We start from the raw sequence: 24,693 nt of genomic DNA, 5'->3' as shown, positions 1-24,693 counted from the left end.
AGAACAGATCACGAGGACTGCATTCAGCCCTGACTCTCCGTGACCCCCTTTGGGGTTTTCCTGGCAGGGATACTGGAAGGGTTGGCCATTTCCTTCTCCAGCTCATTTTACAGATGGGGAAACAGAGGCAGGCAAACCAGGTTAAGTGACTTGCCCAGGGTCACACAACTAGCGTCTTTGCATATGAAACCCTAAATCTCCATAATATAAAGCTTGCTTTTCTTTTCTATAATAAATTCCAAGGGTTATTTTCAAAGATGTCCTGAACTGAATTGAATTAAATGGTATATACCTCCCAGTAGAGGAGAGAGGCCACTTCATTCGTCTTTGTATCCCCAGCACAGACCACTGTGCCTGCTGGAGATCCCACCCTTAACTGTCCATTGGCACTGAATGGGGTCTTTCTTTATTTTTTTGGCAATTGGGGTTAAGTGAGTTGCCCAGGGTCACACAGCTAGTGTCAAATGTTTGGTCTGAGGCCGGATTTGAACTCAGGTCCTCCTGATTCCAAGGCTGGAGCTCTATCTACTGTGCCACCTACCTGCCCCTGAATGGGGTCTTTCTAGATTCCCCCTAGCTAGGGCTCCCTTGAAGTTCTGAGGTCGCATAACCAATCAGCAAGCATTTATTAAGCACCTAGTATGTGCCAGGCACCGGGCCAGCTCCTCCGGCTGCGGGTAGGAGGCATGAAGCAAGCCCGCGCTCCAGGAGCCTCCATTCTAAAGGGGTCGAGCAGGACACAGGGAAAGAACATCAAGGTGGATCTGCGGCTAAATCAGAGGTAGTTTGGGAGGGAGGTCAGGAGCCTTTGTCTAGCTCCTCCTGCACGACCAGCGCAGCTGCGCCTGGTGGAGACAAAGTGACAGGGAAAGCCCCGCCCCCCCAGGAGCCGCCACTCCCACTGCACGTGGACCCAGACCCCGCAGAGGAAGCTCCTCCTCCCGACGCGCCCGGGAAGCTCCGCCCCGCCCGCGAACCCACCACGTGCAGCCTCCGCGTGCCCCGCCCCCGCCCCGCCCCCGAACGAGGCACCGCCTCATTGGCCGCGACGCGGACGCCGCCGCGTGACGTCACCGAGCGCCCGTCGCACCGCGTGACGACGAGCGGGCGTCCAGCTGTGGGGGAGGGGACAAGATGGCGGCGTCCGTGGGGCGAGCGGGGCCCGTGCTGGGCCTGTGGGTCCCGCCGAGGATGAGCAGGTGGGCCCGGGGTCGGGGGCTCAGGAGCCGGGGGGCTGCTGGCGGAGGCTTGGGGGGGGACCGGCGGGGGCGGGAGTAGGAGCTCTCCGCGGGCCGAGCGGCCTCGATGCCTCAGTTTCCCCGTCCCTGACTTGGAGCGGGTGGGATTAGGAGCCTGAGGGGTCCCCGAGACCTGACAGCCCCTCCCCCCATGAGCTGTGTGATCTTGGGTGAGGCTGGAAGGCCCTGGGCTGCCTTAGTTTACCCATGTGTTACATAAGGGGTTGGCCTGGAGCTCTGGGGGTCCCCTCAGAGAGCTGACAAGCCCTCCCCCATGATCTGTGTGATCTTGGGTGAGTCTGGAAGGCCCTAGGCTGCCTCAGTTTACCTATCTGCGACTTGGAGGGCTGGCCGATTTGTTCCGTAGTTTCGAGGCTAGCATTCTGTGTAAAGGGTAGACGTGGGTTAGAATCCTGGCAGACGATGTGACCTTGGACCAGTCCATGCCATTGCCTCTCTGGGCTGCCTCAGTTTCCTCCTTCGAGGGCTTTGGACAGTGGCTCCTTCTAACCCTGACGGCCTGTCTTCCACCTGGTGTGTGATTTTGCCGGAGTCCCACACCTTCCCTCAGTAAAGTGGGAGTGGAAAACGGAGGTCTCTAAAACCGGCTCTGGATTAGGAATCTGGCCGCAGTCTAGCCCAGCACCTGGCACATAGTAGGTCAGCACTTCGCAAACGTTTGTTGACTGACTGACTGGTGGTGTGGCTGCTTCCTGGCCGGGAGACCTCTGTCGGATCAGCTCAGTTCTTTGGGCCTCAGTGTCTTCCTTTGTAAAACGAGTGGGATGGACCAACTAGATGGCCCTCGAGGCCGCTGCTCTCTCGAGTTTTTCTTATTCTGCCAAGGAGGTCTTGAGTCTGAGGATTCTGTGGCCCCTTTCATTCTGGGAGGGGTTTGGTAGAAGGACCGTCTGCGTTTGTGTTCTTGGCGCTCAGCATTGGGCAGATCACTTCTTCTCCTTTGGAATGGGTGGTCTTTAGAGGTCGCTTACACGACCAGCTTCTGGGGGCTAGGTGACCTACACATGGTCCCTGCTCCACTCAGAGTTCCTCTCCTTGTCTTTAAATCGCGGATGGAAACGGTGCAGTGGGAAGGAAGAGCCCTGGCGTCAGGGGGCCTTCGGCTGCTGCCCCCCCTTCGCTCACTGTGTGACAGGGCCAGTGGGCGGCCCCCTCCCCTCTTCGGCCCCTGCTGCCCTGTGTTCTCTCGGTGACTGCGTCTCTCCCGCTTAGTGGCCCTGATGTCTCGGGCTCCTTCCAGCAGCACTCCTTCGGAGTCAGAATCTTGGTCCTGCTACTAAGTCGTTTGGTGATCCGGGCCAAGCTACTTTCAGAACTTCATTTTCCTCATTTGCAAAATGGAGAGTGCACGTGAATTGTTTTATTTTTAAAAGTTTTAAATCAGTTTTATTTTCATCTTCTAATTGTTTCTCCAGTCTCCCCCTGCCTCCGCAGAGAAAGCAAGAAAAACATAACCTGACCCAGGCATGAATAGTGAAAAGGCAAGCCGAATTCCCGCATCGGCCACATTCCCCCTCCCCACATAAACGTGCCTCAGTGTGCACCGGGTCCATCAGGCAGCACGTTCGTGATGAGTGGTAGCTGCCCCTCGTGGCGGGCTAGGTGATTCCCGCGGCCCTTCCTTGAGCGTGGTCTAATTAGGGGAGAGAGCTCCAAGTGTGGAGTCAGGAGGGACTCCTCTTCTGTCACCTTTGCGTCTCCTGGCCCTGGCCCAGGATTGTGCCCGTAGCCGGTGCTTGGGTTGAGTTGGATGTAATTGCATTTAAATCTCAGTTCAGCCGCTTAGTATCAGTGTGACCTTGGACAAGTCCCTTATCCTTTCTGGGCCTCAGTTTTCTCCTGTCTAAATGAAGGGCCCTCTTTGCAGCCCCCCAGCAGCTCATAAACTGGGTGTCGTGTTTCCCAGGACTCCTTAACCTTGGTGCTGTCCCTCTGAGACCAGCTCCAGGTTTCTTCTTTCCTGGCCTGTTTCTCCCCAGGGGTCTGCACGTTGTCTCCTCGGTTAGACTGGGAGCTCCCTGAGGGCAGGGACTGTCTCTTGCCCTTCTTTGTATCCCTGGTGCTTAGCACAGTGCCTGGCACATAGTAGGTGCTTCATAAACGCTCACGGACTGGATGACTGGCCTGGTTCAGATCTGAAGGTGGACAGAGGCCGGAGAGGGTCAGGTGCAGGAAAAGCTGGTGAGGACGTGCTTTGAGCCCAGGTGCTCCATTAGGCCGTGGGGGGACCGGTGTCATGGCCTCGTTTTGCCAGCAGGGGTCAGCCCTGTGCCTCTGCTTGCCCAAGCTTGTCATGGGTACCAGGGCACAAGAGGAGGCAGGAGAACAGTCCTTCCCTGGGCCTCACGGTCCCTTCCCAGAGCACTTTAGCTGAAAAGCAGAATGGTGGCCTCTCACCGCCTCATCCACTGCCCTGGGTCGGGTGCTGGGCTGTGGACCAAGGTTATGCATAGGCCCTGGCCCCTGAGCTCCCCAGGGGTACCCAGGAGAGTACTGAGAGAGGACGGGACGGGCCAGGGCCAAAAAAAGTGAGTCACTGAGCCCTCATTAAGCGCCTCCTCGGTCCCTGGCGCTGTGCAAGGGGTACAGAGTCCTCAAAGAGCTAGGTGGTGCAGTGGTTAGAGCACCGGGCCTGCGGTCAGGAAGACCCACCTCCCTGAGTCCAAATCTGGCCTCGACACTTCCTAGCTGTGTGACCCTGGGCAAGTCACTTCACCCTGTTAGCCTCAGTTTCCTCATCTGTAAAATGAGATGGAGAAGGAAATGGCAAACCACTCCAGGATCCCTGCCAAGAAAACCCCACATGGGCTCAGACACAGCTGAACAATGACTGCACATGAACACTCGGAGCTCACACTGTACCGAGGGTTGGGACACGTACAAAGCAGACACAAAATGACCTTGGACGGGAAAGCCTTTGCAGTCAGGCGGGTCGAGGAAAGCCTCCTGCAGAAGGTGCTGCCTGAGCTGAGTCCGGAAGGAAACCGGGAAGCCAAGACTGCAGGTAAAGGTGGCCGAGGCACCAGAATGGAAGAGGGAGCATTTTGCATGGGGAACGGGAAGGAGTGCAGTTGGACTGGAATGTAGACTTTGTGGGGGAAATAGCATGAAAGCAGGCCGGAAAGATAGGTTGGCCCCAGATTCTGAAAGGCAGGGCAGTGACCTGGCCATACCTAGGCTTTGGGAATAGCAGTTAGGTGGCTGTGGGGACAGGCGGGGAGAGCCTGGAGCCAGGCCTGTTAGGAGGTGGTGCAGGAGGAGGGGGCTTGGAGGCCGAAAATAGGGTGGTGGCCAAGTGTGTGGAAAGAAGGGGCGGGTATGGGAGATGCCAAAGTAGTCAGGGAAACGTGGCAGCTAATTGGCTGTGGGGGGGAACAAGTCAGGAATGACTCCTCAGTTGTGAACCTGAGGGACTGCGAGAATGGGGGCAACCCTGACTGAAAGAGGTGGGGCACATTTAGAGCGGAGAGCACGTTCTGAGAAAGACTAGTAAGATGGTGACGTGGCAGGACCCTGAGGAGCCCAGAACCCCCCAAACACCCCGGGGAAGCAGTCAATCCGTACACATTTAGTGAGCTCCTACTGTGTGCGGGGCACCGTGTCAAGTGCTGGGGATACAAAAAGAGGCAAAAGTCAGTCTCTGCCCTCGAGGAGCTTACAGGCAGAAGGGAAAGACGATATGCAAACAGGTATGTACAAACAAGCAGCATGTAGGAGAAAAAGGAAGTGGTGAACAGAGGGAAGGCCCGGAATTCAGGGGGCTGGGGAAGCTGGGCTTTTAGCTGGGACAGAAGGAAGCCGGTGGTCAGCGGTCAGAGCGCAGGAGGACAGCCAGAGAGAATGCCCTGAGCCGAGCGATGGAGGTGAAGCTCAGGAATGTACCACTGATGGGCAGCTAGGTGGCGCAGTGGATAGAGCTCCGGCCTTGGAGTCGGGAGGACCCGAGTTCAAATGCATTCTCAGACACATGACACACAACACTTACTAGCTGTGTGACCCTGGGCAAATCACTTAACTCCAATTGCCTAGCCAAAAAATAACTAACTAAATAAATAAATAAACAAGAATGTACCAGTGAGAGAGGAATAAGGAAGATGACCTACCCACTCCTCCCCACAGCCCAGGGGTGCACAGAGAGACCACTGGCATCTCAGAAAAGATGAGCTGGGGCGGGTGGAAAGCCCGAGGCAGAGCCTGGCACCGGGGATGGTCCTGGAGTCGTTGGACGAGATCCCAGCCCCAGGGCCTAGCAGCAGGAGAGGAGCCCCCGGCAAAGCACTGCTCAGGGGTGACCCAGAGCCCTATGGCAAGAGGTGGGCCCTGCAGAGCTCAGTGAGGGGTCCTGGGCAGAACTCAGTGTGACTGTGGCCCTGGAGTCTCCATAACAGCTGGAGAAAAAAAGGCCTCAGAGGCAGAGCCACCAGGAGCTTTGGCCAAGTAGAAGCTGAGCCAAGAGTGGGAACTAGGCATCCCCATCATAGCCTGGCCTCTGGGCATCCTGGACCCTGAACCACAGCAGGAGGGCAGGTCTGGATTTTGACCCAAGCTCAGGCTCCCCTGAGCTCACCCAGTTGCAAATGTTCACATGCTAATGAAGGTAAAACACACATTTATTAAGCTCTTGCTGTGTGTCAGGCCTTGTGGTAGGTGCTTTCCATACTGCATGTTTGATTCTCACAGTCCTGTGAAGTAGGCGCTGTTATTGCCATATTTTATTTTTCCACGGATGAGGAAGCCGAGGCTTCTCCTTCTCCTGAGGAGAGGGTAAATGACTTGCCCAGGGTCACACAGTTAGGAAGTATATGAGGCTGAATTTGAACTTGGGTCTTCCTGACTCCAGGCCCGTGCTCTGTGCACTGCCCCACCTAGCTGCCTCTTTTCAGAGCCCTCATCTCTTTAAGAGTCATAGAGCAGGTAAATATGACAGACAGAGGGTTTGTGAGTGGTTTTCTTTTGTTTGGGTGGTCTGAAGAGAAGACAGAAATGGAAGACACTAGGAACTCTACGGAGCAAGAAAGGGATGGACATCCCTATCGTGAGGGAGTGTTTAAATCTGGAGGAAGCAGACAGTGGGAGTAATAGGCATCCCATGAACCACACTTTCATCTGAACCAGATAAAGAAAGAGGAATTAAAGTAACATATGCACCCAGATTGCAGTATAGAAACACATTCAACTCCAAAGAGAAATAGGGAGAAAAAGGGAAACAGGGGAGAGGGATGGGTTTGAGAGACAGACTGTTGCAGTGCTGGTGAGATGAATGGGAAGGAAGCATTAAAAGAAAAGAAAGAATAAAAACCTGGAATCAGAGTGGGGAAAGGGGAGGAGAAGAGCTGCCACAAGTAGAGAACAGGCCATTTCTCTTCTAGGTCACAAATGTCAGGCACGCTCCTTTGACCATGTTCTTATTTGTAAAAGGGGGGGGGTAGGGTAGGAGAGAAAAAGAATGAGGAGCGGATGGAGGAAGACATGCAGTTAATGATCATTGCTGTGGCTAGGGTGAACTCGGATGGCGGAATGGAGTGGAAAGCAGAATCCAGCAATTGGGCGCGTAGCAGAGCATGCAGGGAACATAAAGGGTCATAGAGAGCTAAAATCAGAAGCTAGAGCAAAATCTGTTCTGTTCAGAATTCACATAAGATCCAAATTATCACACCTACAGTAAATGTAGGTGTGATAATAAGAGATATGCAGGGAAATTACATTCTGATTAAAGGCTCCAAAGATAATGAATCACTGTCTGTACTTTAATATAGACACACCAAATAGTATAACATTTAATTTAAAGGAAAAGTCGGTCACAACAGAGGGAGAAATAGATGGTAAAATTATAATAGTGAGGAACCAAATATTCCTTTCAGACCAAGACAAATCTAACTAAAAATAAACACAGTTAAAGACCTAAATAAAACTTTAGGAAGTTGGAAATGATAGATCTCTGGCAATTACTGAATAAGAATAGAAAAGAATCTTTATACTTCTAAAGCCGTATGTGGCACTTTTACAAATATTCAGGTATAAAAACACCAGTCGAAAAGCAGAAGTATGAGACAAGTCATATACTCATCACAATGCAGTAGAAGTTATGTTCAGTGAAGGACTTTTGGAGAAAGAATTAATTGGAAACTAAATAATAGTTATAAATGACTGGTGGGTCAAAAAACAAGTTGTAGAAACAATAAAAAATGGCATTCAAGGAGATTACCACACCATGATGAGACAACATGCCAAAATTTATGGGATGTAGCCAGAGTAGTAATTAGAGGAAAATGTATATTTCTAAATGTTTTTGTCAATAAAAAGAGAGGACAAATCATTTAATTGGGCACGTAACTAAAAAACTTGAACAGCAAATAAGAAATCCCAACTAAACAACAAAGGAGAAATTTTGAAATCTAAACAAGAATTTAATAGAATTGAAAGTAAGAGTTCCATTGAATTAATAAAGCTAATAAAATAGATAAGCAGATTTTGAAAAAGAAGAAAACCAAGCTATCAGAAATTGAAAGGAGGAATTAACAGCCATTGAAGAGGAAATAAGGAAATTGTTACTCTTACCCTTATTGTATCCTAATGAATGAATACTTACAAAAATACCAGTTAGCTAGAATAACAAAGCAAGAAATAGGCTGTTTTACACTGTCAGAAAAAAAAATTAATAAGCCATAAATAAAATCTCAGGAAGAAAAGCTTCAGGAACAGATGGATTTATGAGTGAATGTTGTCAGATATTCAAAGGACAATCCTAATATTACATAAATTGTTGAAATAATAGGAAAAGAAGAGGCCCTTTCAGTCTTTCTACGACTTAAATATTGTCTTGATGCTTAAACCAGGAAGACAAAGCAGAGAAAGAAAACTGTAGACTGCTAATACTAACGAACATTAATGCAGAAATTTTAAACGAAATATTAGCAAATGGGCTCTAGCAGCATGTTAGATGACACACGATGACCAGAATATCTGGCTGCTCCTTCTCAGTCTGCTCTGCTAGATCTTCATCATATTTGCTTTTCTGTTAGCTGATGACAAACACTGTGATAAATAATAAATGTACTTAAAGTTCAGTTGCATGTATTGCTTCATTTTAGACAATGTTTAGAGATTCAGTTCAATTGATGACTGTTCACTGTGGATGTCCCCCCAGAGCTCTGTCCGGGTCCTCTTCTTTTCTTCCTCTGTATTATTTTACTCACTAATCTCATTAGCTCCCACGGTTTCAACGGTCATCTCTGTGCTAACGATTCTTGAGTCTACTTGTAGTTATTGTAGTTAAGTCATTTTTCAGTGGTGCCCGACTCTTCATGACCCCATTTAGGGTCTTCTTCACAGAAATACTGGAGTGCTTTGCCGTTTCCTCCAGCCCATTTTACAGATGAGGAAACTGAGGCAGACAAGGTGAAGTGACTTGCCAAGGGTCACACACTTACTAAGTGTCTGAGGCCAGATTTGAACTCACAAAGATAAGTCTTCCTGACTCCAGGCCCAGCACTGTACCCACTGAGACACCTAGTTCTACTTAACTAACCCTAACCTCTCTGCTGGTCTCCAGTTTTGCATCTCCAACTGCCATCCAACTGTACATCTTGAACTGGATATTCCATAGCTCATCTTAAACTAATTGTGTCCAAAATGGAACTCATAATCTTCCCCCCAAAATAATAAAACTTCCCTGATTCCCCCGTTATATTCCAAAGCACTACCATGCTCCTGGTACTCTGGCTTTGCGATCTTGGTGTCATCTTGGATTCCTCACTCTTACTCCTGATCTGTTGCCAAGGCCTGTCAGTTTTACCTGTGTAACGTCTCTGGTGTTTGTCCTGTCTCTCCTGTGATGCTGTTACCACCCTGGTGCAGGCCTTTCTCACTTCTGAGCTGTCAAGTTGATCTTCCTGAAGCACAGGTCTGACCATGACTCCCCCTACTCAATAAATCCAGTGCAGAAACAAATATAAAATCTTCTGGCATTCAAAGCCCTTCCTAACCTATCCCCTGCCTCACTTCACCTTTCCAGTCTTCTTGAACTTTACACTTCCTCTCTCATGTACTCTTCAGTCCGGTGACCCTGCCTTCTTGCTGTTCCTTGTACAAGACACTCTCTCTCCTGACTCTGGGTATTTTCATAGGCTGACCCTATACCTGAAGTGGTCTCCCTTCTCACCTGTGCATCCTGGCTTCCTTCAAGTCCCAGCTAAAATGCTGCCTTCTACAGGAAGCCTTTCCTTAATTGTAGTGCCTTCTCTGTGTTGATTATCTCTAACTTATCCTGATTATTTCACATTTATCCTGTATGATTCAGTGGTTCCCAGAGTGGGCAATACTGCCCCGGGGTGGGGGGGTGGGGTGCAATAGTGGCCTCAGATACAATTGTGCACTTAATGAGACTTCTTTCCTAGTTTGTAAGATTTCCAGGGGGGGTGCTGAGTAATTTTTTTTAAGGGAGCAGTAGACCAGATACGTTTGGGAACCTCTGCTATATAGAGTCTCTACATCGTTTTTTGCGTGTTGTTTCCCCCATTAGACTGTGAACTCTTTTGAGAACAGAGACTGTCTTTTGCTTTTCTTTGTCTGCTGTGCTTAAGACCATGCTTGACACATAGCGAGCACTTAATAAATATTTATTGACTGCCTGAAATAATAAAAATCACAGAATTATATCAGTAGATGTTGAAATAGGCTTTTGACAAAATCTAACACCCATATTCGTTACACGCACACGCACGCACACGCATGTGTGGGAATAAATGGTTCTTTCCTTAACAATATCTATCTTAAACCATAGGCAAACATATAATGTAATAGAGAAGAGTTAGAGGCCTTTCTGGTGAGATTAAGGATGTAGCAAGGATGCCCATCATCACTTCTACTGTTTTAACATAGTCCTAGATAATGATCTGTAACAACATGAGGAGAAACAGAAGTTGAGGGAGTAGGTATAGGCGAAGAGGAACGGAACTTACTTAGAAAACCCTGGAGAGCCAACAAAAACTTACTGAAACAATAAATATAGCAAAGTTGCAGGATACAGTAAGTTCACCGTGTTGCTCTGTAAGAAGTGATGAAGGGGGAGAGCAGTCTACACAGTAACAGCAGTATTGTAAAAAACAATCAGCTTGGGAAGTTGAGCGGCTCTGGCCGGCACCGTGACCCCTCACAGGTCGAGGATTCCTCACCCTCAGATAGAGTGCCCCTGCACTGGGGGCACAGATTGAAACTTATTTGCTTTTCTTTGGCTGTGGCTAATGTGTGGTGAGGGGAGTGTAGGTTATGGTGAGCTTGAAGAATAGGGTTAGGAGCCATTAGGCCTAGAGAAAGATGGGATGTTAAAAGATCGTGGTCAGATAAATTCCGAGTTCATGGAAGGAAGAACAATCATGAGTGATGCCAGGATTGGGGGAGGACTGTCTCTCTGTACAGCTGAGGAGGCTCGGGTAATTTAGTAAACTGAGGAACTGGGAGATTGGGGTATTTGAAGGAGCACCAAATGGCTTCTAACATCTCCTGCAGTGAGAGCGGAAGGTGGGATGGAAAGAAGGTCTGTGAGCCGGGTCAGCAAGCGCATTCTCGAAGTCAATATTTGAGTATCAAGATCGTGGGCCTTGAAGGAGGAGAGATTGCTGAGGGAGAGTGAGGAAGAGACAGACAAGCCAGAAGGACCCAGGGGGAACCAGGACTCTCCCAACTGGGGCGTGGGGGAGGAGGGAGGGCTGGGGAGGAGGGAGGGCTGGGAAGGCATGTTATCAGCAGGGAGGCAGGCTTCCGTGAGTGCAAGAAGATGGAAAGGGAGGAAGAAGAGGTTTAAGATGAAAGCAGCTTTGTGATTTATAGGGCAGAGGTGGATGGAACCTTGCGGGAGGGATGTTCCTTGGCTGTGCTGGCTGACTGCCCTGCTCCTGGACAGGCTCCCCTCCCTTGGTTTTCACATCCCTGCTCTCCCACGGGTGGCCTTTCAGTCTCTGTCCCACCCTGGGTGCGTATGTCTATCCCAGGGCTCTGCACAGGGCCCTCGTCTCTCTTCCTTCTCTGGGTGATCTCAGCAGGTCCCATGAGTTCAATAATATTCTCTGGGGAGGTGCTTCTCAAGTTGACATCTGTGGCCTTCAGCGCTGTCCTGAATTCTTCCTGTTGGGTTTGGTTGATAGGACAGAGTGACCCAAAGTCTTAATGCAGTTTTCAGCTATTAAAGCATAAAGCTGTACTAACTCTTTTGGGTCATCTTGCATACGAGAGTGTCCGTGGTTTATGTGAATTTATTTTCTTTTTTCCCCCACTTAAAAGACATTTCCATTTTAATTTTATTTTCAGTCTTAAATTCCTCCCCCACCCATTGAGAAGGCAAGAAAAATAAAACCCACTGCAAATATGTAGAGTCGTGCGACATGGTTCTCTCCTAGGCCATGCCTCTTTCGCAGGCCCCATTGGCTGCTTGACTGCTCTTCCCTCTCTCGCCTCCTGGCTACATCAGCTCAAGTCTGCGCAGTATTGGAAACTCTCGTCCTGTCTCTGGTCCCCTCTTGCCAATCCCAGCCGTGGATTACTTTCCACACCTGCCTCCTCCCCGCCTTTTTGTGTGTTACTGAACAGAGATGGAGAAACGAAGAAACCTCTGCCCGGGTCCATCGCAGATTCGTCACGTCTCAGCTGGCAGCGAGACATGGCCCCATTCCACCTGCCGCTCATATTCTAGTCCTTCCTACAGCCTCCCCCACGTGCTTTCTGCAGAGTGCCTCCCTCGCCTCGTACTTCCCCGGAGAAACTGAGGCCTGCGTAGGGAGCTCCCTTCCTTTGCCTCTGCCATCACTCAGATGTCTTTCTGCATCATCTCCTCCCGCACCCAGATTTCACAGCAAAGTGCTGCCTTTACAAGGCAAACCCCTTCTGTGGCACCCCCCAGCCCTTCGGTCTTCTAATAGATTGCTCGTTCTGCCATCTCCCGCCGTGCCTGATCTTTGCTTGGTCTCTGGTAATGGCCCCTTCCCTGGTGCCTCCAGATATGCCCATCTCTCCCCTCTCTTGATCTGGCCGTGCCCCAGCGCCAGTCTGTTTGTCAGGCCTTCGCAGCCTGTCGCCTTCACCCCCTTCTCTCCTGGGATGCTGCCTGGAGCCTTTGGACCTTTAGTCCTCAGCCTTGAGCCTCCCCTCCCCAATCCATCCTTCGAGACTGAGCTGCAGTCCCACCTTCTGCAGGAAGCCTGTTCTAGTTTCTCTCATCCCCAGTAACCTCCCTTTCAGATTGCCTTCCAGTCACATTGTGTGTCTGCCTTCATTGCACAGAATTATTTTTGTGTTTCCACCCCATTAGAATGTGAGCTTCCTGTTTTTGCCTTTCTTTGAATCTGCAGCACTTAGCACAGTGCTGGGCACATTGTAGATGCTGGTCGACCTCTCGGTGTCCCAGACAGGCATCCCAGGCAGGCGTCTGAGGCAGGGTTTCATGGTGTTTTTTGTGTCAAGGACCCCTTCGCTCCTCTGATAAAGCTTCAAAATCCTGGTTTTTGAATGAATGAGATACATAGTATTACAGAGGTAATCACTTCTGTGGAAACGCATCTGTTAGAGAGGAGAGTGCAGTCATGGGTGACCTAGTGCAGGGCTTCTTAAACTGTTTGCACTCGCGACCCCTTCGGCGCTTTCCCATACGGGCTCGCGACCCACGGTTTAAGAAGCGCCGGCCTAGTGGAGGGTCTGATAACTACAATAATTTCTATTTTTGATGTGTTTCAGAGTGAATATTCTCACTCTTTGAAAAAAAATTCCTTTCCTTTGTCTATCTTTTCTTTCATTAGTCATTAGGCACAGGATGGCAGAGTTTATCCCCTTGGGCTCCTTTGTTCTTAGGAACACATTCTGTTTCCTGAAAATTAGAGATGTAGCTGACGGTTCATCAGTCTGGTTTTAGAACCACGTCCACAAGGTGTCCTGCGGGTTATATACATTTGGAAGGGGAGAGAGGGACAGTCATCAGAGACCGAGGAGAGGTCATTTGGAGATGTGGGAGAAGATCCAGCTCTTGGGCCGCGGTGGTAGATGGGAACCTGCCTTGAAAGTTGAGGCCTCGGCTCAGCCTCCCTCTACTCTGCTCCTTGTGACTCCAGGCACGCCTCTGCTCTCTCTGGGCCTCAGCTTCCTCATCTTTCAGATAAGGCATTTGGATCAGATGATTTCTCAAGGACGCTTGGCCTTCACATTCAGTTATCCTATATAGAAGATGAGTGGGGAGCGTCCTCCTGGGCCTCGGAGTCAGCGGAGAGCAAGCTCGCAAGGTGGTGGTGAAGGAGGGAAAGAGAACTAACAGTGGAGGGTCCAGAGGAGTGGTTGTAGCTTTTTCTGGAATTGCTGGGGCGGGTTGTGTATGGTTTGTACAGATGCCTGGCCTTCCCTCACCTCAGCCTTCAGACACAGGCTTAGTCAGAGAATGCTGGAAGAATTGAAAGAGAGTCTCTGTAACCTAATCACATGCCAAGTATTTTGTCAGCAGAAAATGGTTTGAAATTGCAGGTGTCCGGGCAGAGAGGTGGTGCAGTGCGTAGAGCACCGGCCCTGGGGTCAGGAGGGCCTGAGTTCATATCTGGCCTCAGATACTAGCCGTGTGACCCTGGGCAAGTCATTTCAAGCTTATTGCCTCCAAAAGTGGGAAAAAGAAACTGCAGGTATAAATAACTGAGGCCGGGTAGGTATATAGCTAAGTACAGCATGTCAGGTATTCATTTATCTGGTGATCTGGGTGCCAGGAAACCACGGTGATGACTAGATGGTAGACCTTACCTGCAGCCATCCTCCAGTTCTGCCAGCTGCAAGGGGATCGACCACTCTCAGAAGTTATTTTTTACATGACCTATTTCAGCGTTCAGCGCCTTGGTTACATAGTACGGAAGTCTCACGTCTTCCACAATGCTCCATAATGTTTCCTGGCAATTAATGATGTCAGTCGGCCCAAAAAAATCTTTCTGTACTTCTTAAAAGCCAGACATCACTCTTAAATAATTTATGAAAGAATTACTAATGTATCAGACTATTAGTAGAAGTTTTCTCCTTGCTCATCTTTTATTCAAAGGGGTAGGAATATTCCCCACATGAAAGTGATCCTTTCCTCCTCCAGTTTCTCTCCCCGCTTTGTCTGTGTCTCTTTTCTATGCTCCTTGGTCTCCCTGTCCTTGGCCTACCCGTGGGCCTCAGGAACCCCATCCCTCTCTTCTTTGTCCCTTCTGCTCCCACCACACGTATCGTTGCTGCATAAATGCTGATTGAGTCATTGGTCTGAAGGAGAGAGTTAAAAAGGCCCGAGTTCGTGTGGCTCTATCATTTTCACCATTTACTAGCCCTGTGATTGGAAACAAACCGATTCAGCTTACCGAGTCCTGGTCTCCTCATAGCATTTCCCTCCCCTCCCCTCCCCTCTTTCCTCTCCTCTCCTCTTCTCTCCTCTTCTCTCTCTCTCTTTTCTGTCATACGCACACACACACACTCTCTTTGGCAGGCATGCTCGACATCAGTCGATGATCTTTGGATACAGTGGTCTGTGGTTTTGTTTATCAGGCAGTCTCTTGTGACCTTCACTTACATGCTGGAGACCATCTCTCACCTTTTTTGAGGGTGGTTCTACTGAGTCACATGCAATTTTGTAATAAAAAACCAAACTGCTGTTGGACCTCAGAGTCCCTGTATGTTGATCTATGTCTTTCAAATAGCTTCTTCCTTTGTCTATATTATTAGGTCAGGTATAACAATTTTTCCCATTTTCATGAGCATCATTTCCATTTCTTCATGTGGAGCGTTGAGTCAACGAGTCAGTAAACATTTAATAAAGGCCTACTGTGTGCTAAGCACTACTCTAAGCACTGGGGATTCAAAGAAGAAAGACAGCCTTTGCCCTCAAAGAACGTACACAAGAGGAAGCCGGAAGTCTGGGGCGGGGCCTGGGGATGGAAGAGTCCAAGGGGGAGGAATGAAGAGACGGTGGGGCTCAACGCACTCTTTAGACTGAGGTTTGGGCACCTTGCAGCGTGAGGGGCGGAGAACACTGATGAGGCCAGGTGAGCACCAAGACCTTCTTCACATTTGGTGATGGGGTTTCCCAATATTCTGGGCTGTTCTGGGCCCAGAGGGTCATGGCTGGTGCTGAGGAGAAGAGTTTGCCATCCTGGCAATTTCATCCTGTCATTTTCACAATTTTTCGTTGTCCTTCAGTTTCATTTAGAAATGTTATTAGAGTGATCTCATTGACCGGTTTGGTTCTTTGGCAGAGGCTATAATCTATCTAACCTGAGTCTTGGAAGGCTTTGCAGCTCAGTGGAATGTGACAAAGTTCACAGCTGAATCGGACGCATTTGCGGGGCGCAGGGCAGTTCACTTTCATACAGTGGTAGACCAGTGAGCGTGTAATAGTTAGCCAGGAAAAAAATGTCAAACTTTGGTGATTTCACTGTCATTAATTTTCTTTCCGTTGGTAGAAGTTCAGCATTTAGAACATGAGTGTTACTAGAAGTAAATAGCTTTCACATTTCAGTAAGAAGGAAACTGTGTTTGTTAATATAAAATTACTGTGGCTAGTGCATTGAGAGTAGGATGAGTGATTAGAGAGTTTCGGAATCAATTGATCAGCATTTATTTATTAAGCCCCTACTGTGTTCTAGGGCAAAGGTGAGGAACCTGCAGCCTCAAGGCCACATGTGGCATTCCAGGTCCTCGGGTGCGGCCTTTTGGCCGAGTCCACGTGGTAGAAAACAGATCCTTTCATGAAAGGGATCTGTTCTGTGAAGTTTGGATTCAGTCAAAGGGCCGCACTTGAGGACCTGGAGGGCCAAGTGTGGCCTCGAGGCTGCAGGTTGCCCCGGCCCTGTTCTAGGGCATTGGCTACAAAGGCAAATATGAAACAGTCCCTGTCCTTGAAGAGCTTACATTCTGTTGGGGGAGACAGCACATAAACATATACAAAATATATTCAAAGTAAGAAGACAGTATGGGGGCTGCTGGGGAATCAGGAAAGGCCTCTTGTGCGAAGCAGTGTCTGAGCTGAACTTTGAAAGCTTCCAGGGATTCTGTGAGACAGAGAGCAGGGGTTTGTTTCAGGCATGGGAAAGAGCTCATGCAAAATAGTGTTCCCAAATTCCTGACAAATAATTATCTTTGGAATTTAGAAGTCTAAATTCTAGGGAATTCCCAAAGTCTTCAATTCTTTGTTTTTCTAGCTCAGTAATCAGTAAACATTTACTAAGCACCAACTGTGTGCCCGGCATGTTGCTAAGTGCTGGGGTTACAAAGAAAGGTATAAGTCAGTCGCTGCCCTCGTGGAGCTCACAGAAGAAGACAACACATTAAAAAGCTGAAAACAGAGAGAGGGGCACAATGAAGTTAAAGAGATGTGAGTTTCAGAGTTGATCGCATCCTGCAGAATGATGAGTTTTTGGAGATCATGAAATCCAGGTCAGCTGAATGGGAAAACGTTTTACTTAAATGTTTTTAAATAATAATGACTATAATAATAAGTGAGTCATTTTCCCATGATAAGGTTTATACTAAAAGTTTCGAGAGTTTTCTGGGGGAAAGATATGACAGTAAATGCATAATTTATTGTTATTGTGGCCCTCCGTATTATAACAGTGCTTTAAAACAAATGTTAATGAGCTGAATGATTTCCTTTATTTTTCTTTTTTTTAAAGTTTTTATTAATTTATTTTTAGTTTTCAACATTCACTTTCATAAGATTTTGAGTTTCAAATTTTCTTCCCGTATCTCCCCTCCCCCCACCCCAAGACAGTGTCTAATTCTGAATGGCCCTTCCCCCAGTCTGCCTTCCCTTCTATTTTGTCTCCCCTCTTCTCTTATCTCCTTCCCCTTCTATTTTCTTGTAGGGCAGGATAGATTTCTATACCCCATTGCCTGTATATTTGATTTCCCAGTTGCATGTAAAAACCGTTTTTAACATTCGTTTTTAAAACTTTGAGTTCCAAATTCTCTCCCTCCCTCCCTCCTCATTGAGAAGGCAAGTAATTCGATATAGGCTATACATATGTAGTCATGCAAAACACTTCCATAATAGTCATGTTGTGAAAGACCAACTATATTTCCCTTTATCCTATCCCGTACCCTCCCCCCCCGTTTATTCTGTTCTCTCCTTTAATCCTGTCCCTCCTCAAATTTTGCTTCTGATTACCCCCTCCTTCAGTCTGCCCTCCCTACGGTCATCCCTTCAGCATATCCCCTTCTCCCCTATTTTCCTGAAGGGTAAGATAGATTTCCATATCCAGTTGAGTGTGTGTTATTCCCTCCTTAAGCCAAATCCAAAGAGAGCAAGGTTCACTCATCCCCTCTCACCTCCGCCTCTTTCCCTCCACTATAAAAGCTTTTTCTTACCTCTTTTATGTGAGATAATTTAGCCCATTCTGCCTCTTCCTTTTTCCTTCTCCCAGTACAATCCTCTCTCACCCCTTAAATCTAGAAAATAAAATTAAGAGGTGAGAGAGCATTGTTCCTTTAATTTTCTTAAAATATTTTCAGCATTCTTCATATTCTTTACTCATTATTATGGATATCTAAAATTGTTTTTACAAATAAGAAATATTAAGTTTGGTAGCATTTACAAAGAACTCTAGTCAGTAGTGAATATTTAAATCCTGGAAAAGGCCAGTGAATATAATTGGGTAGGGTTCAAATAATGCAGCGTTTAGATCTCCTCACAAGATTTAACCACACTACACAGAATCATGTGTCAGCATCGCCAATTTCAGGACTAATTTTGCTTTCAAGACTTTTTATTTCTTGGACCACCACTCACAGGAGAACGTCTAGTATGCATATACACTAATTGCTCTTTGTTTTCCAGAATGACTCATCACTAGCATCAGACAGGACACAAACACCCAGTTAGAACGGGGCAGCCCTTGAAAGCCCAGCTAACTGACTCGATCAGGACTGCTGTTCTCCTTTGTGCTCTGTCCTAGTTCCTGGAAATGTTGACCTTCTCCTTTGACTCTGCATGTCAGCATTTCTTGCTCTTGCTTTCAAGTTGATGTCAGTGGACTCCTTTGAACCACTAATGTCTCTTTGTTGATTGTTAAGCTTTAATTTGCACAAGAGAATTCTAATGCTTTCCTCCAGTTTCTTGACTGATTTTTTTTTCCTCAGATTTGGGATTTAGGAAAACATAAATTTCCAAGAAATGCTGGGAAAGAATTCCTCCATGAATATGGGTGTGAGGAGTGGCAAGAAAGCCCAGCTTGCTGGACTACAGAGTAGATGAGTTGGGGTCGTGTGTAAGAAGCTTGGGAACAGGTGGTCAGGGGCACACTGACTGTGAAGTACGCTAAAGGTCAAGCCAAGGTGTCTGTGTTTTATCCTAGAGGTGGCAGCGAGCTATCGGAGCTGGTTGAGCAGGGGTGTAGTGTGGTCAGGAACAGATGTGCTTTGGCTGCTCTGTGGAGAGCATGAACGGGAGGGAGGAGAGCTTTGAGAAAGGAAGACCGTGAGGAGATGGGGAGATGCTGCATCAATGGTGGTGGAGGGAATGAGAGGAGAGGATGGATGCAAGCCATGTGGAGGAGGCAGGAGTGAGGAGACAATCCAGTTATCCCTTACCTGACGACCTGTCCCAGCCAGACTTGAATAAGAGCCCCTCCTCCAGCCTACCTGACCAGTAGTCATTGTTCTGTTATAGCCAAAAGGCCTTCAGTGGAGGGGGAGCTCCATTCAACTTAGAAATTGCTCTCATTGCTCAGAAGTTTTTCCCTATGTTAAATCTATATTTGCTTTTTCACACCTTCTGCCCATTAACTTTAGTGCTTGTCTTCTGGTATCAGGCAGGACAAGGCTAATTCCTCTTCCCCATGACAGGCCTTTAAAAACTTCATACCAGTTACCCTGTCTCCCTTGAGACTTCTCCAAGATAAACACCACCAGTTTCTTCACCAGTCTTTTTCTGTTTGTTTTGTTTTGGGTGAGGCAATCAGTGTCAGGAGACTTGCCCAGAGTCACACAGGGACACAAGTGTCTGAGGCTGGATTTGAACTCAGGTCCTCTAAGGCCAGAGCTCTATCCACTGTGCCCTCTAGCTGCCCCTCTTCACCAGTCTTTTTATATGGCAGAAACTTCATCATCTTGGTTCTCCATCGATGGATATTTTCCTGTTTATCAGTATATTTCCTAATAAAACACAGAATTCAGAATTGGGAGAACTTTCAAACATAGATTATGGGTATTGGAGGGGAGCCTAGGGAGCATCCCATCCAACCCTTTCATTTCATGAAGGAGGGAAGAAGTGACTTGCCCAGAGTCACTCCAGATGTGATTGGTAGAACTTGGACTCATTGACTCTAGTTCTTGTGTTCCTTTCTTCACCTCCTTTAGAGCTAGAGGGGAAATGTTTTAGTTTAAACTTCAAATATGAAAAAAACAAAATCCAATCATTAAAATCACCCTGTGGAACCCTGGTTCTGTGGAAGGTGGTCTGATAAGCCCCGCTCTTCCCAAACTAGGCATGAATGGCACAGGTGGGCAAGCAGTTTGCATTTCTCTTTTAATGTCAGATGTGTGGACGTGGTGTGACTAGACAGAGTAAAGCCAAGGTGATCACTGAAATGAAATCAATTCAGTAGGTGAAAGTGTGGAAGCTTAAGAATCCCTAGAAAGACCTGCGTCCTGCCTCTGGCACAGAATAGTTCTCTATTCCTGGGCAAGTCTTGGATTTCCCCAGGCAAATCTCATACTGTGAGTCACCAAGGAGTGGCTGATCTCTTTTAGTGGCATGAATTTCTGTGGTGACAGTACTCTTCTACCATGAACTCATAGGTCTGGGTCCTGTCCCACAACCCCTCCTCTCATTAAAATTTTCTTTTTCAGTTTTAATGGAGCAGAAATCCTATTTTATGGTAGATAAGGCTTTCTTAGTTGACATTTCCTGGAGTGGTATCCTTTGCCCTTTTTTTAGATCTGAGATCAGAAATCTTGGCCAATCTACTGTGTTCTATTTCCGTAGCCATCATCCTAATTTAGACTCCTTTTACTTCCAATTGATATTGTTGCTCCAGTCTTTCTTAGTTTTATTTTAATCATCTCCCTCATCTCATCCTCCACCACCACACACTAGTTCTTCAGGAGTTTTCCGTGTCCTAGTGAATGAACGCTCTTTGGTTGGTATCAGACGTCCTCCATTTTTGTCCTGGTCCTTTTCCTTCCCAGCTCTTCTCTTCTTCTGTGACTGTTCACATGTCTTCTGTGGCAGCCGTGCCATACTGGTGAACCCTGCATTCCCCAGATGTGCTGCACGTCTCCATGCCAAGGTTAGGATGTTCCCTCTTCTGAGAATGCTCTTCTCCCCTCACACCAGCCCCCAGTCATTGCTTGTAGAGATCCTCCTCCTCTCTTAAGACCTCTGTCCCGTGTCTCTTTCCTTCCCTAGGCTGCCTAGTCAAAAGCAAGTTTTTTTTTCTTTTCCAAATCCTTCCAGCTCTTTCAGCCTCTGTACTGCATTTGGACAGTCTTCCATTTACCCTCTTTGTGTACATGTCATAGTGCAACCCTCTCATTTTACAGAGGAGGAAGCTGAGGCCCAGAGGCAGGGACAGGAGCTTGCTTAAGGGCTTCTCCTAGACTGTAAGCCCTTGGGAGCAGATAGCATCCATTTCGTCTTTCTTTGGATCCCTCACAATTCTTAGCAGCAAGTGGGTAATGGGTTAGTATTGGCTGAATGAACTATTCATTTTTCTTTAAAACTATATTTTCATTGTGCCTTTCTGTCCAATTGTAGCCTCCATCAATGGAGAAATTCTTTCCTGAGCCATTTTCTACTGTCCTGCAAGCAGTTACCTGTCCACACATTTCGAACTGGTAAGTAGCAGTCCCGCTCTTGTGCACTGGTTGGCAGATTCTGCGGCCGTCCACACGACCAGTGCACCCCTGTCGGGTCTGTAGAGGCTCATGGCCAGGCTGGTCAGTTACTGTCATTTATGCTCTCTCATATTACAGAGGGATGTCCTGTAGTTTGATATTTTATTAAGTGACATTTTGAAGCCCTCTTAAAACAAATGGCTGCCCGGATGAATCTTTGAGTCATCGCCTTCTGTACTCTGCCATGTGTTAAGGCTTCTCTGGGTGTTGAGTGGTCACGTGATGGACACTTAGGGAGCAAAGTGGGGAAGTGGTGAGTGAGGCAGAGGTTAGCATCCTTCCCTCTGCCAGTACATGGAAACCTCTTTGGCTTTTATTTGTTTCCGTGTCTCCTGTGAAGTCCTGTTCCAGGGCCTTCCCGTAGTGAGGTTGGTAACTCCAGGTGCTCAAGGACCCTGACGGTGGAGGAAAGGCTCAGGAGGCCACTGATACACTGGGAAGGCTTCAGAGAAAGGCCAGGCCCAAGGACAGAGTTTGTGTGGGAGGCCCAGCCAGCTCAGTTAAGCTTGGAGCAGCACACGGCCAGGCCAGCTGCCACAGGGCCCTGCACTTGGGCTACAGATGCTCTCCAAGACCTTCCCCTAAATTCCTGATGGGCTGTGCTTTGTCTGGGTGGAAGGAATCCCTGCCCCAGTGCCACCACGGGCTCCGGAAGCGTCATTGGAATGAGACGTGTGTGTTTGGACACTGAGGGAAAGAGACGGCAGAAGGTGCCGAAGATGAATTGCTTTTTAATTTTTAATAGATTTTCATGGATATCTTTTGTTTTCATGTCACCTCGCTATTCCTCTGTATTCTTCCTCACCTTAGAGAGCCAGCCCTTGTAACAGATAATTGCGGGGGGGAGGAGAAGAGAAAGAAGAGAAATCAGCACAACCAATCAGTACATTAAAAAATGTGGTATTCTGTGCGATGTTCCATACTCTTGGACTGCCCCCCCCATATCCACACACATCCGCCAACTTGGCACACTCCCTGCCACCCCCCGCCCCCACGAAAGGTGGGGGAGAAATGTCCTCACATTTTTCTTTTTTGAGGCCAAGCTTGGTTTTTGTAATTTTGCAGTGTTCATTTTCTGCTTTTTATGTTGTTTTTGCTTTGTTTTTTAAGTAATTATTGACTTTTTCACATTGTCAAAATTTCCACCATTATCCCTCCCCTTCTTCCCTCCTCCTCCCAAAGAGCCATCCTGTATAATAGAATTTTTTTTTTGGTGAGGCAGTTGGGGTTAAGTGACTTGCCCAGAGTCATACAACTAGTGTCAGGTGTCTGAGGCTGGATTTGAACTCAGGTGTATCCGCTGCTCCACCTAGCTGCCCCATCATAGACTGTTTTTAAAAAAAGAATGAGCCAAACTAGTTAATAAATGCAAACACTCTGAAAATCAAATCAGTGTTCCACCCGTGTGGACCGCCTCCTCTGCGAAGGAGTGGAGCTGGAAGGGCTTCTCATAGCTCTTTTTAGGGGCCCTAATAGTTTGTAGTAATTTTGCAGTGCTCACTTTTGGGTTTTTCCATTTGCCGTGGTGTTGTTTTTATTGTATGTATTATTTTCTTGGCCCTGCTTACCTCACTTAGCATCAATTCATGTAAGCCTTTTCAAGCTTCTCTCTATCGTATTCTTTATATTTTCATAGCACAGGAATATGCCATCACATTCATTTGTTTGGCCATCCCCAGCAGTTCATTGCTGGAAAGAGAAAAAAAGCATTGCTCCATGGAAAGGCTGTGCATACACCAAAATGTATATGGGGATGTGGATCCTTTCTTTTTGTCAGTGACCTACGTGAAGTAAATGGTTAGCAGTGGAATTGCTTCATCAGAGGGCACAATGAACCTTTTAACCACTTCATCTGCATAATTCGCAGCTGCTTTCTAAAATGGTTGTATTCCCATTTCCAGTTGCCAGCTTCACTGCCGGCGGATCACCACCTATCTTGCTGTAGTCCCTCCACCATTGACTCTTCCCATCCTTTCTTGACTTGCTGGGTATGGGCTGAAACGTTAAGGTTGTTTTGATTTGCATTTGTCTTATGATTAGTGACCTGGAACATTCTTTCATATGGTTGTTTTTTAGAAATGATCATTCATATCCTTTGGCCATTTTACCTGTGGGCGAATGGCTTTTGGTCTTCTAGATTTCTGTTGTCTATATAAGAGAGCAAACCCTTGTCAGAGATATTTAATGCAAAGATTTTTTTCCCCAGTCAACTACTTCCCTTCCTATCCTAGGTATATTAAATTTGTTTGTGCAAAAGCTTTTTAGATTTCACACAATCCAAATGATCTGTTTTATCTCTTGTGATTTCCTTTATCCCCTTTTTGGTTAAGAATTCATCTCCTGCCCTTAGTTGTGAAAGGTAGGTCCCTGAATTTTTTTAAAGGAAGGTGAATGTCTTCCATTGGTCCTCCACGTGAGTTCTTGTGAACAGCTGGAGACAGCTGGTTGCATTGTCCTTCCCCAACCCCCCAGAAGAGAAGAGGGCATCTGGCTTTTACTCCCTGGGCTGGGTTGGAGGTTGTAAAGCTGTTTAGAGAAAAGGGAAATGTCTACTTGAGTGGGATGGAATGGAGTACAGAAATGAAATCTAAACTGAACATGGATAGGGAAAGCAGCTACCTCAGTGGCTCAATTAGGACAAGATTGTTCTTCCTCCAAGATCAGAGAGAGCAGGAGGCCAGTTCTTGGGGCTTCGGGCATGGGCTGACCTGTGATCTCATAGATGTGAGTGGGCCTCATACTTCCCCTTCTCTTGAGGGAATCTCACTCACAAACATAGTTTGTGCACAGTTTAAAAACTGGCTCATTTGTTCCCTGCTTCCTACCACAGCCACTGTGGAAAAAAAGAGCCCATCTCATTGAACCAAGGGAGGGTTTGTGGGTGTTTTTTTTCCTTCTGTTACAAGTCTCCATAGCCCTCAAATCCGTCTCTTCCTGACCAGCCTCCTGGCAGAGAGGCTCACCCCTGAGCTGTGCTGGGCCTCACATGGGTGGTAGGCACTTGAGGCCTTCTCGGGCCCTTTCTTGAAGCCTCCTAGCTTGGTCGCACACCAGGAACTGGGGGGAGCGGGGACGCGTTGCTTTCAGGACCCGAGGGCCGCCTGTGTGCTCAGGTGAGGCGTCAGAGGGTGACTTGGGTGAAGGAACCATAGAGCCCCTTGCTTTTAAGGTTTATTGAAATGTGACATTCTGCAGCATTGCCTTTTCTCTGTTTGTATTAATTGAATCAGGTTTTTTAGTTTGAGAACCTGATTGGGGCCAGAGTGCAGAAGGGACCTATTCAGTCCCATTCTAAACTGTTCAGCTGCAAAATGTGACCAGAAGCTGAATGAGATTAAACCCTGAATTTCTTTGTCAGGAATTGAGACAATTTGACCCTCTGACTGCACCTTTTGAGAATAACCTTGGGAGAGGGAAAGGCCTTTTGTGACCAGAGATGCTTCATCTCCTCTGCTTCTGCCTTTTAGAAAACCACTGTTGTTATCTTCAGTGTCGCTGGTCTCCTAGAAGACCATCGGGGTCCTTAGGTTGCATGGTTCTTCCTCCATTGGCA

The 24,693-nt window shown here is 47.6% G+C and overlaps 1 protein-coding gene across 1 annotated transcript in view; it reads left to right on the top strand.

Moving 5' to 3' along the window:
- Window positions 1-1,091: 1,091 nt before the first annotated feature.
- PISD (phosphatidylserine decarboxylase) overlaps window positions 1,092-24,693 on the top strand; it is a 56,655-nt gene continuing 33,053 nt past the window's right edge. Inside the window, 2 exon segments of the mRNA XM_020996534.2 lie at window positions 1,092-1,199; window positions 21,001-21,080. Of these exon segments, the coding sequence (XP_020852193.1) occupies window positions 1,135-1,199; window positions 21,001-21,080 (145 nt within the window). The 5' untranslated portion in view covers window positions 1,092-1,134.

This window comes from Phascolarctos cinereus, unplaced genomic scaffold (assembly GCF_003287225.1).
Source record: "Phascolarctos cinereus isolate Bilbo 61053 unplaced genomic scaffold, phaCin_HiC Scaffold_4;HRSCAF=312, whole genome shotgun sequence".
Taxonomy (NCBI): Eukaryota; Metazoa; Chordata; class Mammalia; order Diprotodontia; family Phascolarctidae; genus Phascolarctos; species Phascolarctos cinereus.
The sequence above is the reverse complement of the archived record's forward strand: the minus strand, read 5'-3'. Positions and strand labels throughout refer to the sequence as shown.